General features: G+C 41.8%; 1 protein-coding gene across 1 annotated transcript; it reads right to left on the bottom strand.

Annotated features, from left to right (window-relative positions):
* Positions 1-337: 337 nt before the first annotated feature.
* Positions 338-20,100, bottom strand: Fnta (farnesyltransferase, CAAX box, subunit alpha). The gene is made up of 9 exons (XM_048456473.3): positions 19,879-20,100; positions 17,805-17,890; positions 14,567-14,681; positions 11,893-11,997; positions 6,270-6,396; positions 3,901-4,049; positions 2,303-2,365; positions 1,121-1,292; positions 338-911 (listed from the first exon to the last, which is right to left on the bottom strand). Exons 1-9 carry the CDS (start codon positions 20,076-20,078, stop codon positions 795-797), a joined length of 1,134 nt encoding a protein of 377 aa, XP_048312430.1. The 5' UTR covers positions 20,079-20,100; the 3' UTR covers positions 338-794.
* Between the last annotated feature and the right edge of the window lie 366 nt (positions 20,101-20,466).

Genomic DNA, 20,466 nt, shown 5'->3' with positions numbered 1-20,466 from the left:
TTTTTTAAAAGAAAGGCATGGTAGCACATGCCTTTAATTCCAGCACTGGGGAGGCAGAGGCAGGCGGATCTCAGTGGGTTTAAGGCCAACCTGATCTACAAAGTGAGTTCCAGGACAGCCAGAACTGTCACAGAGAAACCATCTTGAAAAAGCAAAAAAAAAAAAAAAAAAAAAGGCCACACTCTATGTTTTGAATTGGCCTGAACCTCTCTATGTAGCCTAGGCTGACCTCAAACTTAGAGCAATCCTGTTTCAGCCTCTGAAGCACTAGGCTACTTGTTGGTTCTAAGCGGATATAATGTCCCTCGTATACAGTTAAAAACCAAAGACTGCAGCATTGTTTATAGATACATGTGATTTTATTATAAATCCTTTCTTTTGGCATTAGTTGGTTACAGTGACAGCAAGAAAGATACTGTGAGTGTGGCCCCGCAGCTCTGCCCGGCAGCTGCAGTCCCTGCTCACCTCCATCACCACGCACAGCCTCGCGCACACCTGTCCGGAGGAGCGGATTCTGCGGGGCTGGATTAAATGTTGGCAGACTACAAAAGCAGCAGTTCCTTTATGGGAAGACTCACCCTCCCCTCCAGTGACCTTGCTTTAAAGAACTGATTTCTTAGAGCTAGTCTGAACAGCATCAGCACGCAGGAGTATCATACTTAGTTCTTGTTAAAAACAGCACCTGGGCAACAACGTTAGCGCACAGGCAAGGGATGGTCGCTCTAGGTTTACACTCCTGCGCTGGAGGCCCTTAGAGAGAAAGCAGCGCCCACTCCGTCCACACGCTCTCGCTGCTATACACTCGCTGGCATGTCATTTTCTCGGCTGTGTTTACTCTGAAGGGATCTTCCAATATATCTCCAATATTCCTTTCTTATAGTGTCCTTTTCTTTAGCTAGGATCTCACATAACTGAAAAAGAAAAATAAAAATGATTCAAGTAAATGTTTAGCTCAACCTCAAGGGCATATGGCAATTTAACATATGCAGGTCACATGCAAAAACTGCACAAGGGTTACATTACCAACGCAGTACTGCCCCAAGAAACTATGTGAAAAGCGGCACCAAGAGCAGCGGCAACGGGCAAAGCCCATTCTAGGACACTGTTCTGTACCACTCACCTCTAATGCTTTAGTAAGAATGTCCTCCTTGTTGTCACATTGGTTTTCTAGCATGTCTTCATAGATGTCCACAAGAAAGGCAATCAGGTAAGGGGAACTGTGACTTGGTTGTAAATCAAGCAATTGATTTAAAAGATTAGGGTATCTGGAAAGACCACGATCCTGCAAAATCCTAAAACAAAACAAAACAAAACAAAACTCCATGCTGAGAGAGCGCACACAAACAGGAAGAAAGCCCTGAGACAAAAGGAAGGAAGACTTGTTAGGAACAAATGAGGCTGAAAAAAAAGAAAGAATTGTAAGCTATGTGGGCCTTATCAATGGTGATTTAAAGTTGAGTAAAATTAATTTAAAATACAATGAAGTTGGACTAGGGAGGTGGTTCAGTTTGCAGAGGCTTGCCTAGCATGCACCACATAACCGAGGCATGGTGATGCATGCCTATAATCTCAGCATTTGGAAAGTGGAGAGAGAGAATATGAAGTTCAAGGTCACCTTCGGCTTTATAGTCTCATAGTCTGAGAACAGCCTGGTAGAAATGAGATCATTTTTAAAAGATTTAAAGCATTCATTTATAACTTAAACTACTTGACACCCACAATTAAAGTAGAAAAGAAGTCTTTCATAAAGTTAAAAAGAAAGGAAAGAACGGGAGAGATGTCCCTACTTCTTTTGGAGATGGCTCTTCAAACCTTCAGCTATTTAGGGGGTCACAAGTCCTGGCGCATTTCCAAGTGTACCTGGGCGCCATGCCTGGGAAACCTTTTTATTTTAAGAGTAAGACTTGTCACTGGACACTGGTAGTAGAAAGACTGGCCACACATCCGAGTGACTTGTCAAGTTTACTCTGCCCTGCAGGAATACACACGAGTGTATTCCATTCTGTGACATAAACTCTAGAGGCTCCGGCACTTAGAAAGCAAATCACTAGCGGAGTTATAAATACTATTACAACACATCAGCATTGCTGTCTACTGCTCTAAAAACTGTTGATGTGTGCCCAGAGGTGAAAAGGGGAAAACAGAGGGCACAATGCCAGGGGACCTTGAGCATGCTTTGCTCCTACTATTAGATGTATCAACACAGGAAATTCCTTGGCATTCTTATGGAGGACATTCCGTGATGTTGCTCATAGCAGCCCAGTGGTTCTCTTATGGAAAACCAGCAAAAACTGCCTCTTACCCTTTCAAGTAGTTCCACGCACTTTCATTGTGTGGTACTAATTTGATCATGTCCAGAGTATACCTGTAAGGAAAAGAATATTATTTTAAAAGAAGAGATCAAGTAGACAGGGTTTTAGAAACACTGGGGTGGAACCTGGCATGCACTTTCTCATCTCTCTCCTGTCAGGCACTCACTTGCATCCTCCCAATGCACCGCTCCAGCACACCTGGTTTTCTGCAGTTCTGGGGATCAAATCCTTGGCTCTGCAATGCTAGGCAAATGCTTTACCAACTAAACTACATCTCCCGCTCAGGAATAAGAAATCTTGTCTTTAAACTTACTTTAACTCAGTATAATTTTCTCCCATAAATATACTGCACTAGTTTTATAATAAAAGGGGGAAAAGAGTGAGGAAACTATAATCAAATCTGCTTATCCACCTATATTCTTAAGAGTTAAAATTTTAATTAACATTCTATAAATTCTTGATAAACCATTTATTACTAACATTTTAAATATTATTTTTGGCATCTTTAGGGAATTTACCTTAATTAGGGAAAATTCCACTTCTTGCTCATTTCTTTCTCACAGCTGAAGGCGAGGAGACAAGTGTGTATTTTCCACATGCTTTATATTCGGTATTTTAGTTCTTTTAAAAACTAACCTAATTAACAGACATTTTCTTTTAAGCTCACTATTTATTTGGGTGAAGATCACCCAGAATCCCAGCACTCAAGAAGCTGAGGGAGGAAACTCTCAAGTTCAAGACCAAACAAAGTAGCTGGGGTGCACTGCCTCAGAGGTGAAGAGTACTTGCTACTCTTGCAGAGGATCAGTGATTCACAACCTCCCAGGACTCAGGTTCCAAAAGGATCTGACGCCTTCTTCTGACCTCCATGGGCACCAGGTATACGTCATACAGAGACATACATTTGGACAAAACACTCACACACATACAATAAAATAAATAAATCTAAAAACAATGTTAAAAGCCAACACCAACAACTATGCATGCTCAGAGTGTGAAACAGACACTGGAACAAAATGAAGTAAGGGTGAAGGGTAGAGACTACCACTGTTACCAACATAAACTCTTTCCAGCTGCACATGTCTACTTTTTACAGCCTTACATACAGCAGCTCTTGTATATGCTTGCGTGCCTGTGTGATTTTACCACAAAAGCTACGTTTGGCAATGTCTGGAGTGATCCCTGTTTAAAGGTAGGAGCGTCATTCAATACCTAGAGTCAATGGACAGAGCTACTCCACACTTGGCCAGCCAAAAATACAACATGAGAGTAACACGACATTTGGGAACAACTAACTAAAATTCAAGAATTTAGTAAAAACATATCCAGAATGAAATTTCCTGGCATTATGAAACTGGATTTCATAATCTCTAGAAGCAACAAGTCAAGAAATTGAAGGGGCTGCAACACAGAGATGTACCGCATTACATGCAAATTTATCCATGAATGCTGTTCCCCAAATCTGCCCCATCTGAGCCCCATAAGGGCAGGACTGGGCAAGCGTTGACTCTGCAGCGTCTGAGTGCCTGAGCCGTGACTGGCACGCGCAGTTTCAATAAGGAAGGAACAGGTGAAGGCAAATACTCACTGGACTTCTCTTTCCAGCACAGCACGATCACTGTAGCCAGTGGTGTTAGAAATGACGAAATGTCTTTGGTTCCAGACAGAGTTATTTCTCACATCCTCTTTGAGAAGCTGGTCTACATACTGTAGCTCATTATCCCAAAGTCGAAATTCCTAAAAGTTAAAAAAAAAAATCTACTCAGAAATGTCCTATTATTTATAACAACAACATGAACAAACAAAAAACAAGCAACATGTCAGCAAAGTTAAAAGGTAGGCCTGGAGACAAGGAGGTTATCGCATATGTAAAGCAGCCTGTGATCCCAGCATTCAGAGGGTGGAGGCAGGAGGATTAGAAATTCAAGCTCATTCTCAGCTATGTAAGTTCAAGGCCACCCGGGGCCACGTGTAAGACACTGTCTTGAAAACAAAAGAAAAAAACTGAGCACAGATCCTATAAAGTCACAAAATAAACAGAAGTCATCAAAATTTAGATGGGAAAACAAACAAAAATGAATAAGAACCAAACTAGGAAAAGACTGAGTAACCTTACGAGCACACAAGTTAATGCATCTGGTATTAATACGGAACATTAAATAGAGAGCAGCATGACAAAATGTAATGTAAGCAGGAGTGGGAGCACAGACCCACACCCCAGCATTCAGGAGGCCGAGGCAGGAGGATCAAGAATTTGGGACTACCTTGGGCTACAGATTGAATCTTTGTCTCAAAAACAAAATATGTAAGCAAAATTTTAAAAGCAAATGCATGATAAAATTACCTTAAAATACACGTAAAAAAATACGCAGAATTGTATTGAAATTTCACTTTATGATTAGGGCATCTTGAAAAAGCTAATGTATTTTTATTTCTTATTAGACACTAGCAAGAGTAAAAATTTCAGTTAGCTGGTTCCTGATTTTAAAACTGACATTGAAAATAAGAAACTAAGAGAACATTTTGGTGACTAATTCTGTGCTGACGAATGATGGAGGTGAGAGCTATCTGTGTGGGCCATATACAGTAAACACGCCTAAGTCCTGCCGACTGTCCCCAAGCACCACTGCTTGAGAAACACTGGCTTATAGGTTTTTCTTCACTTTTAATCTTAGTGTATGAGTGTTTTTCTTGGATGCATGTCTGTGTACCATGTGCATGGAGGCCAGAAAAGTGCATCAGATCTCCTGGGACTGGAGTTACAGACGGTTGTGGACTGGAGCTGGTAATCAAATTTAGGTCTTTGCAAGAGCAGCAAGAGCTCCTAACCACTGAGCCTTCTCTGCACTCCACCGTCTTACAGACTTCTAAGGATGTGTATGTCTCACTTTCAAATTGAAGACATGGTCTTCTTTTTCTTTTTGAAACAGGATCTTATGTAGACCAGGCTTGCCTTGAGTTCTTTCTTGATCCTCCTGCTCCCACTTCCCATGTGCTGGGAGTGTAGGCATGTGCCACCGCACCTGAGAGGACACAGGCATGTGCCACCGCACCTGAGAGGACACAGGCATGTGCCACCGCACCTGAGAGGACACAGGCATGTGCCACCGCACCTGAGAGGACACAGGCATGTGCCACCGCACCTGAGAGGACACAGGCATGTGCCACCGCACCTGAGAGGACACAGGCATGTGCCACTGCACCTGAGAGGACACACCTCTTCCCATTTTATTTAGCATGAACAATGAACAGATTTTCTCCAGGTTTCAGAGTTCACTTGTCTCTTATTATAGTTGAAACTAATCTTGCCTTCTAAAAATTGGGTTGAAAACATGAATCCACACATATTGAATGGAAAAAGAGAAGAAACTTTATAACAGTTATAGGAACTTAAAAGCTACAATACAACTCAAGGGTCTCTTGTACTCCTGTCCTTCTGAACCTCTGAGAAGTCAGTAAAAAACATAGCATATGAGGTGGCTTTTCAAAGACACTCGTAATACTGTACTTAAGTTGTTGTGGTACGTAGGGGACATGGGTGTGTGTGTATTTGTGTGTAACACACAGTTTTATGTAATTACAATTTTCTTTTCTATTTGCTTTGATTTTTGACACAGGGTCACACTATGTCTCCCAGTCTGGCATGGAATTTGCTATGTAGACCAGTGTGGCCTAAAACTCAGAGATCTGCCTGCCTCTGCCTCTTTGAGTGATAGGATTATAAATATGAAACCATCATACTTAGCTGATTACAGTTTTTAATAAAAATAAAAATACTAGGGCGTGGGGTATACCAAGCTCATAGACTGCCTCGCATGCAGGAAGTGCTGGGTTCAATCCCACTAGCACATAAAATTGAATGTACTAGAATCCCAGCACTTGGAAAGCAAAGGTAGGAAGGTAAAAAAGTCAAGATCACCATTCAGATGCACACTTAGACCTTAAGAAAGGCAGTACCTGAATGACCCACTGTCGATGCTGCCATGCATGATAATTCTTTGCATCCTGATTAAGAATATCGGCAATGAACTCCAGCTCTTGAGAGGGGTCTTTTAGCCACTCCACTAAGACTCTCCGATGGTGCCTGAGAAAGAAGGGGGAAAGTTTAAGTTAACTCCAGTGACACGTCAGCTACAGGCTGCACAAGGTGCTATACTGGGTGTTCAAGATGCACAAATTCTCAACAATGCCAGAAAGAGATTAAGTAACAGAAAATGCCAGCACACTGGGAGCTGAAAGGCACAGTGGCAGACGTGCACAAGCAGGTATGACTTCTCTGCAACCAGACCTGCAAGGACAGTAAGCTTTCAAAGCCTAGGACTTTAGTGCAGGACTCTGAAGCCCTGCATATAGGTAACGAGAGATGTGAAACTAGTCCACCCAGTTTGATGATTCTCTACTGCAAACTAGTCAGCTATCACTATGTTCAAATGTCACCTACAGGAGACTTTTCACTCTACCAGTCTGTGGCAGAACTTACTTACCTCTGCCCTAGAAAATATATAACTAGGACAAGTTACAACTTTGTCACAAGACAATTTCTGAATTAGAAAAATACTTGTGTTTTATACTGGGTTCCATTTTCAGTTTTCCTTGCTCTAAAAAGTTACACACACCTAAGATTCCAAGATGCACTGGGAGGCTTGGTAGTTAGCTCAACACTAGAGCATCTGCCTAGTATGTGTGACCCTGGGTTTCATCCTCACATGACTAGGAAAAAAAATAGAATCACAGTGGTAACACAAACCCGTAAATAGTCTAGAAAGATCTCTAGTTTATATGCTACAAACTGCATGTGTGTGATATGTACTGGAATAAAACCAATCTTTACAAAAACATTATAGTATTTATTATACTAATGAGGAGTGACATGAAAAAGGAGAATTCAATGCCCAATTAATAACCTACACTACATGGATAAAAAAACTTAAAAAAAATCATCTCACATATATGAAAAAGGCAAGATACTATCAATAAAAAAAATCCTAGGTAGTGGGAACAACCTAAATGCCCCTCAACTGAAGAATGGATAAGGAAAATGTGGTACATTTACACAATGGAGTACTACACAGCAGAAAAATAATTACAGCTTGTAATTTTGCAGACAAATGGATGGAGCTAGAAAACATCAAATTGAGTGAGGTAACCCAGACCCAGAAAGACAATTATCATATGTACTCACTCATAAGTGTTTTTTTTTAACATAAAGCAAAGAAAACCAGCCTAGAAATCACAATCCCAGAGAACTTAGAAAACAATGAGGACCCTACGAGAGACATGTGTGGATCCAATCTACATGGGAAGTAGAAAAAGACAAGACCTCATGAATAAATTGGGAGCATGGAGACCATGGGAGAGGGTTGAAGGGGAGGAGAGAGGCAGGGAGGGGACCAGAGAAAAATGTATAGTTCAATAAAATCAATATTTAAAAAAAAAAAGGAAAAAGAACATCCTGGGTAGAAAGACTTCTAGATTTATTATTAAAACTCTCCCAGTCACTGACTATTACTAACAATTTCTTATCCCAGGGTTCTGTAAGTTTTACAAAACTGACTTCTCAGAACAAAACAATACAATACTTCCCTAATATTCTGTGATCTAAAGACTTAAACAGAGAGGAATAGTTTACAGCAGAGTTTCACAGTGAGAACTTAATAAAAGAAGAAACTGAGTAAGGTGGACTTAATCTCAGCACTCAGGAGGCAGAAGCAAATGGACCTTTGCGGTCAAGGTCAGCCTAGTCTACAAAGTGAGTTCCAGGATAGCCAGAACTGTTACACAGAGAAACCCTGCTTTGAAAAAACAAAAACCAAAAGAAAAACACAGAAAAACAATACAAAACAGGACCTGCTGTAGAATATTATTTTAAGATGTGTTACATTTGTCTATGCTGTGGAGCATTTGTTTTAATGGTGCAAAGATGTGTTGCTGCATTCTTTCATGGTGCGTTTGTTTAACTCTGTGAAGCTGTGTTACTTTGCCTGTCTAAACACCTGATGGCCTAATAAAGAGCTGAATGGCCAAAAGCGAGGCAGGAGAAAGGATAGGCAGGGCTGGCAGGCAGAGAGTATGAATAGAAGAGAGAAAAGAGAGCAAGGAGTGAAAAAAGAAGGGGCCAGCCACCCAGTCACACAGGCAGCCGTGGAGTCAGAGTGAAAGTAAGATTACAGAGGTGAGAAGAGGAAAGAGCCCAGAGGCACTGGTAAACAGGATAACTTAAGCAAAGCTGGCTAGAAACAAGCCAAGCTAAGGCGGGCATTCACAAGTAAGAATACGCCTCTGTGTGTGTTTACTTGGGAACTGCCTGGAAGGCCCCCAAAAGAGTAAAACAACCAACAACATTTTGGCGTTCTAACGTGGGGTTAGAGTAAAAATCCCCAACTACAGGACCAATTAGTTAGGGTACAGGACTTGCATTCTCATCTTAGGTAGTATGAAAGCCAGCAGTGTGGACAATTTAAAATGTACCCCAAGTAAACACTGCAGGGCGCTCAGCAGCAGCTGGCTTTATCTGTGTTCTGGTTCTGCTAACACTGGGTGACAGATGTTAATGACAGCGTCTACAGTATCCAGACAAGAAGCTACTTCTCTTTAGCGCAAACTAGATGTACTTAACACAATACCTGAAATATCTGTATTGTATTGCTTTTGATTTTTATATAAAAGCATCTTAACAACAAGGTCTAAAGCAGGCATCTCCAACCTCCCACGATAGCAACGAATGGAGCCCAACACATCTGAAATGACCACACCATGCTGGAATGCCGAAAGGGTGGACACTAGGTCTAAAACTTCTAGCTAATCTCTTTTCTGGCTTAAAAGAATCTTTAGAATTGTTCTCTCCTTCTTCTGTTTGTTCTTGTTTTGCTTTTTCAGACAGTCTCACTGTAACCACTGGCCTGTAGCTACCTCTCCTGGCTTGACCCACAGAACACGGGGTTACAAAAGCATGTGTCACCATGCCCGGCTTAACAATTATTTTATAACGCAGTTATTTTATAATTCTAAGGCATGCAACTGTCTGGTTTCACAGGGTACAGTGGTAAAGTCATTTGTCACAGTTTTTCTACAAAAGGAAATGTCTATAGCAACTGCCAGTTGCATGATTTGGGAAATCTTGTTGCGTTATTTACTGTTAGATCGTTTGTTTCAATTCTTTGAAAATTTTACATTTATGTCAGTTACATACTAGTTCATGATAAAATTGAATTAAAAAAAAAAAAAAAAAAAAAAAACTACTCAGTTGAGCCAGATAGCAGCTCAGGCTTGCTACCTGCCTACATTCGCAATGAAGAGTTTCTCCTACAGCTAACCTGTGCCCAAGACCACTCCCTATTCCAATTTTTATCCCAACTTTTATCCAAGCTCTCAGCTTCTTTCTTGGTACTAATCCTTCCCTCTCCATAAACATGCATGTACTGGAGCCTGAGCCCAGGCGCTAGGATGCTGAGCACATGCTCTGCTTACACCGTCAGCTTCTACCTGTCTCTTGATCTTGACTCATCGGTGCTCTGTCCGTCTGCTCCTTTCATTCTCCTTGAACGTCCTCATCCACAGCTACCATTTCACTTCCAGGAAGCAGACAGTGCCCCATATCTTATCAGTCCCTCATACTGGCCCCCACCCAAAAAACCTTTACCTCCTTTTAGACAGTTAGTTTTCCTTAACCTGACCAAACCTGTCTTGTCCAACACCGACCCCGCCCTTCTTCCCCAGTGAGCTGCTCCCGTGACAGCGCCACTCTTCACCCACAAGCAGCAGACACAGACAGTCTTTCTGTGACTCACTACCTTAGTTTTTCCTGTTGCTGTGACAGAACACCATGACCAAGGCAGCTTACAGAAGGGGAAACCGGTTTATGTGGTCTTATGGCCGCAGAGAAATGAGAGCCCACCACCATCACGGTGGGGAAGCACAGCAACAGGCCTGGCGGCGAGAGCAGTAAGCCAAGAGCTCAAGCACAAAGCAGAGCACGCTGGAAATGCCGTGAGTCTTTACCTCTCAGAGTCCACTCCCAGAGACAGCCTTCCTTCAACACATCTCCTAAACCTCCCAAACAGTGCCACCAAAGGGGGCATTCTTATTCAAACCACCGCACTCCTGTAAACAAAACAGGCTACTTTTCTAATTTTCTCCCCAAGCTTTTCATCCTTTCTCTCTACAGCTGGACCACATCTGATGGCCTGGCCATCAGATTTACAAGACTGTAAACTTGGTACAGGCCACCCTCCACCCTGCTGTCACCATAAACCTGTAGTAGTTTGGGTCTTGAATATTTCCCAAATGCCCGTGTGAGGAACGCTTTGCCTCGGCCTGTTGAGCTCCTGGGAGATGGTGGCAGCTTTAGGAGGCAGGACTTGGTGAAAGGAGGTCACTGGGAGTGTGTCCTTGCAGGGCATGTCTGGACACAAGCTCCTTTGTCTCTCTGCTTCAGGTGCGATAGCAAGCAGCTTCCTTCTCCACAGATGCCCACCCCCACCATGATGTAGGCCTTAAGATCAGCCCAACACCAACAGGCCAGCCAACCACAGTTTGGGAATCATGGGCCAGGCTAAATCTTTTTTCCTTACAAACTGATGACCTAAGTGTTGCAGGCACAGAAAACTGACTAACACAGCTTACAAGACACAAACTTGATCACATCATTTCCTTAATTAAAATGCATCACCGGGCATAGCAGTACATGCCTAGCTATAATCTCATGAGCATCACAAATTCAAAATCAGCCTGGTCCACTTACCCAGTTTCAAGGTCAGCCATGGTTACACAGTAAGGACCTGTCTCAACCCCCACAACTCCTATCCCCATAAGGAAATTTCCACTATGGTCAGCCCAAATCCATATTAGTGTTCATGAGGCCTTTTAAGATCACACTCTTCCTGTATCTCGAGGACTCCTGAAATGCATTCTAGTCGCATGGAATTATATGCACATCCCGGAGTGCATGGCGCTCTTTCATTCCTCTGTTCAGAAGTCTTCCCCACACAGCTCTTTTCCCCTTGGCCCCACCACTCAGCACCACAGCACACAGATAGAACAGCAGCAGTGTCTGCTGCTCAGGTACAGTGTGACAAGTCCTCTCCCAAGTCCAGTCCTTTCTCGCTGCTGTCCATACCTCCCCGATGAAAGTCAGGTCTCTGGGAGTGTGCCCTTGCAGGGGTGCCTGCACAGCAGCTCCTCTCTCCTGCTGCCCTCTGCTCCCCCACCAGCTCTCGCATGGGATGGACTGCTACAGAATGTACCCCATGAAAATCCTTACCATCATGTTTTTCACAATGCTCCTGAAAATAACTGGTTTTGTTATTCGCTCTCACCTTTAGACTGTTTCTAGTTTCTCTGTACCCACAAAACCAATAAACATTTTTAGACAAAAGAATAAAGTATCAAATATAAAAAAGTTATTTTATACTGACTAGAAAACAATTTTCATAATTTTCCCACTCTAGCAGTGCTGCTCCTGAGGTTGAAACTTATAATCCTACAAAGCGGTTACAGTCTGAATGTAAATGACTAAAATCTCAGCTCCCAGTGTCAAATGCCATTAGCAGAGTTACATACATCCTTCCTGTTTTCCTCTTACCAAACTTGATAGTTTTTGGGCTGTTCCTCAATTATTGCAGTGATGTAGTTCATTTCCTCTTGCAAATCCTTCTGAAGTGACCTCAAGAGAACTCTCCGAAAATGCCTATAGCAAAACAGCAAGCATTCACTCTGGTTACTCCACACAAGTTGCCTAGCAAGAATATCAAATAAAGCTACAAGACAATAATGCAATCTACAGACAACAGTCTGGCACTTACTTTACATAGCCAATAACTTAGCAATCTAAGAACTTATAATCGTCCAAATTCATACATCTAGAACCAAGTATTTCATGTGTAAATAGGCACACAGCAAACAAAAATAGAGAAAAAGGAAAGTTTTGAGCTTTAAGGAATGGGAAGACAAGTAACTAAATTGTTATTCTGGATTCTGGCATTCTATAATAAAAAATAAGACACGATCTTTTCTATATATAGTTTGCATACATACAACTATATAATAATTAATAATGTTACAAATATTACCAAAATATTGTAGTTTAGGATCACTACCAGACTATTACTTACAAATAAAATAAGTCTTTCTACAGGGTATGCTGGGCACACGCCTTTAATCCCAGCACTTGGAAAGCACAGGCAGGTAGAGCTCTGAGGTTAGGCTGCCTAGGTGATAGGGAATTCCAGGCCAGCCAGGGCTACATATTTAGATCATGTCTTCAAAAGTAACAAAAAAGTAAGAGAAGATGGTACTGGAGTCTCATACTCAGCTGAAAGCTAATCCAGAAAGGAGACAGAGGAGGAAGAGCACACAAGCCTACACCTTAAGGAGGTCAAGACAAGGTTTAGGACTGTGGTTAAGACACCTTTTCTTACCTGGGTTCAGTCCCACATGGTGGTTACACCCATCCTGTAACTCCAGTTCCAGGGGAGCCCACTCCCTCCTCTGACCTCAGTGGGAACCAGGCATGTGGTACACAGATACACATGTAAGCAAAACACTCACACAATTTTATAAAATAAAATTAAGTTTAAAAAAAAAGGTTTAAAAGAGGAATAGGAATCTTCTCCACAACAGCAGTTAAAAAAAATAATTGCAAAATTCTAAAGGAATAAGGCTTCCAATGTAAAAATCTATTAGTAAAGCTAAAGGCTTAAGACAAAAACCTTTTAATTAAATAAATCTCAAACTTAAAAAGTGTTTTAATGTATTTTAATAGATTTTTAATGTATATATTTTATACATTACTTGTAAAAATATTTACATATTTTTATGTATTTTTAAAAATGTATTTAATGCATGTATATCTATATATCATATGTGTACACTGGTCTGCACAAGCCAGAAGAGGGTATAAGATCCTCTGGAATTGGAGTTACATATGGTTGTGAGCTACCATGGTTGCTAGGAATGAAATCCAGGTCCTATGTAAGAGCAACAAGCACATCTTTAATCCCAGCATTTGGGAGGCAGAGACAGGCAGATCTCAGAGGTCAAGGCCAGCCTGTCCTACAGACAGTTCCAGGACAGCCAGGGCTTCATAGAGAAACCCGTCTTACAAAAACCCAAAACAATCAAACCAACCCAACCCAAACAAAACCAGTGCTCTGAACCATTGAGTCATCTCTCCAGTTCCATGTCAAACACTTTTATCCACACAATCTTTTCTAAGTTTTTTTTCTACTCAAGGATGTACTCTATAAAGAAAGTATATCAAGAAAAATAGTTGGGTGTGGTGGTTTATACCTTAATTCCAACACTGGGGACAGGGTGTGTGTGCAGACACAGGCAGATTTCTGTGTGTTTATGGGCAGCTTGGTCTGCACAGAGACATTTTGAGGGTTTTTTTGTCTTTTGTTTTTTTTATTAAAAATCAAAAAATAGTAAAAGACAATATATTTATAAGGTTTGAATAGATACCAGAGTATGACATATTTAATAGTAAAGAAATATTTACTGGTCCGAGTCTGGGAGAGGAATTACTGGCACAAAGGAAACTAAACCAAACAAAACAGAAATGTCAGCTGGCTCTACAGCTCAATATACAGCATATTTGCCTGGCGTGCATGAAACTGGGCATGGAGGCACGTAGCTGGAATTTCAGCACCCGAGAGCAGATATAGTAGATCACAAATCATCCCCAGCTACCTACTGAGCTCATGGCCAACCTGCACTATAGATCTTTGTCTTAAAAATCAAAGACAGAGCTGGTGTCACCAAGTCTGACGACCTGAGTTCAATCCCTGAGACCCACACAGTGGAAAGAACTGACTCCCAAAAGGCGCTGTGATGTGTCTGTGCATTGTACACACAGACACAAATATAAGTTAAAAAATTAAAAATACCCCTTTTAGCAATCTATTAAAGGACATGTAATTGTACTACAAAACATGGATAGCACGAAGTAGAACTCATTTGTTGTAGAAAGAAGTACAGCTAACTCTGCAACTTTCAGAGAAAAAATTATGTCGACAATGCAAAAACCAAACAGTAGCACAGTGTTATATTGTACACAGAAGTTAATTCAAGAAAATGGAAAGGGACTCTAGTGGCACAAAAGAATGGGGCAGAGATTGCTATTTTTCATTCAACAGATTTTAAGACAAATATGTGAATTATTATTTTGATGAAAATTAAAATTCAGTTAAAAATGGAGTCACAGATTCAAACCTGAGTCCTGCTAGCAATAAATATTAATGGCGTCCATTACTTACCACACTGTATAGTTGGCTGCGTTTAACTCGATAGCATCCCGGGTGAGCTTAAAGGCTCGTTCGCTTCTTTCATCGCGCTGCAGAACAGCTCGGAAGTAATCATAAACATCTCTAACTGGAGACAGGACACACAAGTACGTCAGGGTCACTTCTGATCAACACTAGGACCACAGTTTTAAAACCCACTGTACTTACATGCATATATTATCTACATGTGTATCATTTATACCAGGAAGTAAACACAGTCAAACTGTTGGGCGTCTGGCCTGTTTTATTATTATATTATTAATTTTTCAAGATAGTGTCTCACGTATACCAGGCTACATTAAACTTGCTATATAACTAAGGCCGGCTTTGACTCCTAATCTTCCTGCTTCCCAGGAGCTAGGGTTACAGCTGTGTACCATGTCAGCAGAGGCAAATGACAGTGAGTCCCACTCAGACAATACTCAGTGTCACAGACACAACACATGAGCTATGAAGTCTTAGCTTACCACATGTATTATAGGTTAATGCCAAACTAAATCTCTCAAATACCTTATGTAAAATTCATGTTATAACTGCTCTAAGTCTTCTTAATGGTTATATGGTTCAAGCTTTATTTTTAATCTATTTCTCTCTGGGATCCACAGGTGATTTCCTTGATCTTGATGATTCAAAACGGGTGCATATTTTTACAAATGATATTCTTGGTGCTGACTATGAGCCAAACACTGTAATGTGTAAGAAATTCACTCTCTCTGGAACACTTGCTTTCACTGTCCTCATTTTCATTTCTCTATGGGTGTCGACTACAGAGAGGTTAAATGGTGTTCATGGACAGAGACCCAGTAAAATGAGCACACCAGAATGTAAGCCAGGTAGTTGAACTCCTAAGTCTCTGCTCTTAACCCTTGGCACATAATTTTTTTTTTTAAAAAAAAGACTTACTTTTATTTTCATTTAGTGTGACTGTATACTCAGGTGCCCATGGGTGCCAGAGTCCCTGGAGCTGGAGCTGCTTTGTGAGGGTGCTGAGAAAGAACTCAGGCCCTTCCTTTGCTCTTGTCTACATGGCATCTCCTTCGCACCTCCCTATGCCGTAAGCTAGAGTGAGGCCAGAACACATATTAGCAGTGGCACTCAGGAGGCTGAAGCCATGGCTCAGCAGTCAAGAGTACCTGCTGCTCCCACACTGGACCTGCGTTTGGCTCCCAGCACTCACATGACAGCTCACAACCCTCTGCAATTCCAGTTCCAGAGGTTTCCATGCCATCTTCTGGCCCCCATGGACATTGCATGCATACGGTGCACAGACACACATGCAGACAAAACAGACATCTGTATAAAAGTAAATCTTAAAAGAAAAACAAGTTTAGCATTAGTTCTAAGACTCAACTACTTTCTGATTTACAGCTCTATCACACTGCTTGCCAAAAATGTCAGCATCTGAGAACTATTATGTGCCGTTATAATGAATGGAGTTAGGACGGTTTCAATTTTAGACAACACTTTATTACTAGGTCTATATAGGCCCTTACTTTATTTTTCTTATTTTTTATCCTTAATAATAATAGATTTTATTTAATGGTTAATAGATTTTTATTTTCTGTGGCTTTTCAGTTCATATTTTTTAATGTTGTCTCTTCATTCTTGTCTAAGAGTTCCTTACCAAATTCTGACTATCAGTCCTGCTTTCTATAATGTATCCTTTCCCATAATGTTGCTTGCTTTTTAACTCATGATTCTGCAACTGTGTAAGTTTTAAACTTTGGTACATTTACCTTCCAATTTTTGATAGGTTTAATTTATTGTCAACTTGACACAGCTAGGGTTATCTAGAAAGCAGGAACTTCAATGAGAAAATACCTCTGCCCAGTACTCAGGGGGCAGAGGAAGGCGGATCTCTGTGAATTCAAGGCCTGATCTTCATAGTGAGTTCTAGACCAGCCAGAGCTAACGTGAGACTCAGTCTCCCTCCTGTCCCCAAGAAACCTTACAAATCTGAAAAGGTTGGGGGTTTACATTTCTCATCACTAGTGAGGGAGACATTTTTGTGTATTTCTATTTTTTCTAAAAATATTATGTGAGATATTTCAGAAAACATTTTCATATAATTATATACTCTGAAATTTTCCTTAATATCTAGTATTTTATATCTAATCTCATAACGTTTGCATCCAAATAAGACATAAGTAGCATTTTCTTTGTTTATCCTGTTTACAGAGGGTTGAGAATGTCTCTTGCTGTCTTCTGGGGATCAAACCCAGGACCCTGCATATACCAGGCAATGCTCTACAGAGCTACACTCTCACCCAAGCTGACTCTCTTATACTTGCATAGAGCTTATTTTTGTTTCAGAACATTAATTCATCTTTATTTACCTGTTCACTAAGATATGAGATAGTGATATAATTATGCTTCTATCTAAATGCATAGCCAAGAGGATCAAGCCATTGATGAAAGCATGAAACATGCTTTTCAACCACACAGTAAGGCCTCACATATACTGATGACTTACTTCAGTGCTTACCCCTTCTGATTTCTACACCAGTATGGCATGTTAACTGTTTGGTACTACATTTTCATTTCATATACGGCAACCCCCATACCATTGTTCTTCCTTTTCAAACATTTCTTACCATAACTTAATAATCAGTAAGTAAATAAATACATGCTTTTTGCAAAAAGGAATGATCTTAGAAACCAAAGTATTAACCGAAAGAAAAAATACATACACATTTGAACATAAAAACACATAAAATTCAAAAACCAACATTTCATTTCATCTATTTACGCGTTCCTAGAAGAACAATCCAAATTTGCACGACCTCCCACTTGCAAAACAGGTCACATTCGTGGTAAGAAAAGGCTACTTTGTCAAAGAAAAGGTCAGCACATGCATGTCAACTGAGGCCAACGCTACACAGCTAAAATACATCGTAAAATGCTGGTACTTGGACAACTAAAGCTTATTCTAAATAAAACAGTAACTCATTTGTTATGCTCTAAATGCAAATTAAAAGCACAACTATACAATAGCTATTATGTATTATAATGTAACATTCATTACTTAGAATATTTCTATTCCTTCAACAAAGTATTAAGACAAATGACAAAGAAAGTAACATTAACTCACCAAAAGTAATTCAGATTCTCATTAAAGAAAAATAGCTCTCTTTCCTTGCTATATGGTTGTAAATTTCAACTTTGTTAGAAGTTTAACTTACAGAGATTTTCCTAATAAACATAAACTTACATTTCTCACTGTAGATGATCTGGACCACTGGATTAGGGCCGTCATTCTGTGGTACTGGGTCTATATCAGCCCATTCTGCCCTGTCCCTGAAAACAGACATGTTCCCCATAATTATACTCAAACGTGTTAGAAGAAAAACAATTCCAGTCTTGTTGTATTTTTTAATGGCAACAATCACTCATTCAAGCTAGTAACTTACTGTAATGACTGGATTCTTTCAGGCCCACCTCTGCCACTTTGTTTTACATATTAAACTTTTAAATACAAAATGGAAACTATCTTTGAATTAACAAAAATAAGGGTCAGAGGCAGGAGAGATGGCTCAGCAGTTAAAAGCACTTGTTGCTTTTGCAGAGGGCGGGAGTTCGGTTCGAAGCACCCACATGAAGACTTGAAATTATACTTCTAGTTCCAGGAAATCTGATGCCCTTCTTTGACCTTCAAGGGCTCTTGCAGGCACAGGAGCACAGACATACGTCCAGGCATACAGGCATACACATAAAATACGTATTCATTTTTTTCGAGACAGGGTTTCTCTTTAGCTTTTGGTGCTTGTCCTGGAACTAGCTCTTGTAGACCAGGCTGGCCTCGAACTTAAAGAGATTCGCCTGCCTCTGCCTCCCGAGAGCTGGGATTAAAGTGCGCCACCACTGCCCGGCCTAAAATACATATTTTTTTTTTACAAGAATTAACGAATCAACAATTTCAAATGTATCGTGCGGCAAAAATGGTGTCTTCCAAAAAGTCCCCAAGTTTTAACTTAACAACCAGTCTCATGCATTTATTTAGTAAGATTCTGGAGTTAGTATTTTTAAAAACTCCAATTTGACTACGGCATTTTAAACTCAAAGTAGGGCTGTGGATATATCTCAAGAGGTAGAATTCAGGTACCAAAGTCCTAGGTGTGATGTCCCAACACACACACACACACACTTCAAACTAAGTACCACTAGTTATTTGTATACCAGAGGAGTGGCTCCAGTGGACACTGGCAGAGCAAGGACCCGGAGAACGGGAAGGTGCCTGCCTAGCCTGCATGAGGTGTGTGAAGGCTCTGGAATCTAACAACTGCATAAGTTTCAGTATTAGCTTTACAACTTTCTCTGTGACATTAAGGGCTTATTTCATCTCTCCGGATGTCCGTTTCTTCACATATAAAATGAAAGTACCAGTCACTATCTGAAGGTTATTTTGAGGATGACTAAAGCATGCTCTAAGTATTCAAACAACAGACACTCACTGGGATGTCCATGAACTGCCCAGTGTAACCATCCTTTACCTACATCCCCCCCTTTTTTTACACTTACATTCTTTTAAGCTTCTCTGTACTAAACAGCTATTGACAGAAGAAATCTATTGACAGAAGAGATTTGTGGCACACGGTTAACCTTGAAATCGTATTTCTTACGTAAGAATACAGGAAAAAGAATGACCGGCTATATGAAACCTATAGCCTGGAGAGGGGCATGGAAAACGCCACCGTTTAGTGCTTCGGAAACCAGACAGTCACCTGAAGAACATAATTCCCAAATCAGAGAAAAGTTCTGAGAGCCATGGAACCCCACATCCAATTTGAAGTCGCTCAACTGCAGAAACCTCATCATGCCTTTCACTCATTCATAAAAGCGTGGCCAATGAGTCATCGAAAGGGCTGAGGCAGAACTACAGAAGACACTAAGTACTTTTTCTCCAGGATCTAGGGAACGGAGTCAGGAGAGAACAGGAGGCATCGACACAGGCAGTGGCAAAGACGAGGGAAAGGCAAGAAAGTTCTCTCCTGCCAGCAGAAGCCATGGGAAGCCCTGACAGCGTTTCTCAAGAGCCTTCCCATTCAAATTATTCCGCATCAGCGATCACAAGTGCACCTTTCCGATGAGGGGCGGCTATGGCATCAGGACGGCACTGCGGGATCACGGAAGGGTCACCGCACCCGAGCTTCAGGGGAGCGCCGCCGCAGCCTGCCCGCACCCGGAGGGCGCCACCGTCCGCCCGGCTGCGGCGTCGCGCGCACCTCAGCCCCGGCGGCGCAGCTTAGCCCGGGCCCCCAGCGCCGCGGCCCGGGGGAGGGCGTTACCTGTACAAAACATAGGTGGGCGAGTCCAGGCTCAGAAACCCATCGTCCATTGGAGACGCAGCCGCCTCCCCGACCTCAGCCGCCATCTCTTCTTCCTGCGGCTGCTGCGCTGGCGGCGGAGGAGGCGGGGGCGGCGGCTGCTCTGACTGTCCGGCCTCGCCGCCCGGCCCAGATTCCCCGACCCCCTCGGTGGCCGCCATCTCGCCTCCGTCCGCAAGAGGGGTGGTGGTGGAGGCCCCGCCCACTCCGCGCCCGCCCCGCCCCCGGTGTGGCCTACTTCCGGTTCCTCGGTGCTTACCATAGAGGCGTGGGGTAGAGGGCCCGGCCGGGAGGCCTGGCCTGGCCAGTCTATCTACTGTACTCGCTGCCCGGGTTCCAGGGTCCCTTCCTGACTGCAAGTCATCACAGAGACCTTTAGGTGGCTTTTAAGAATTAGCTGCTTTTTTTTTCCTTCTTCGGGTAACTTTTCTTTAATTCTTTGCTTTTGTTTCTTTGCAACACACGGGATGGAACCCAAAGACTTGCACATGCTAGGCATGTGCTCTACCACCTAGCCACTCCAGTTCCCAGCCGCTCCCTTTTTTAGAC

The sequence above is a fragment of the Myodes glareolus genome, chromosome 23, assembly GCF_982192425.1.
Source record: "Myodes glareolus chromosome 23, mMyoGla1.1, whole genome shotgun sequence".
In the NCBI taxonomy this organism is placed as follows: domain Eukaryota; kingdom Metazoa; phylum Chordata; class Mammalia; order Rodentia; family Cricetidae; genus Myodes; species Myodes glareolus.
Note: the sequence above shows the minus strand (reverse complement) of the source record. Positions and strands in the feature narration are given on the sequence as shown.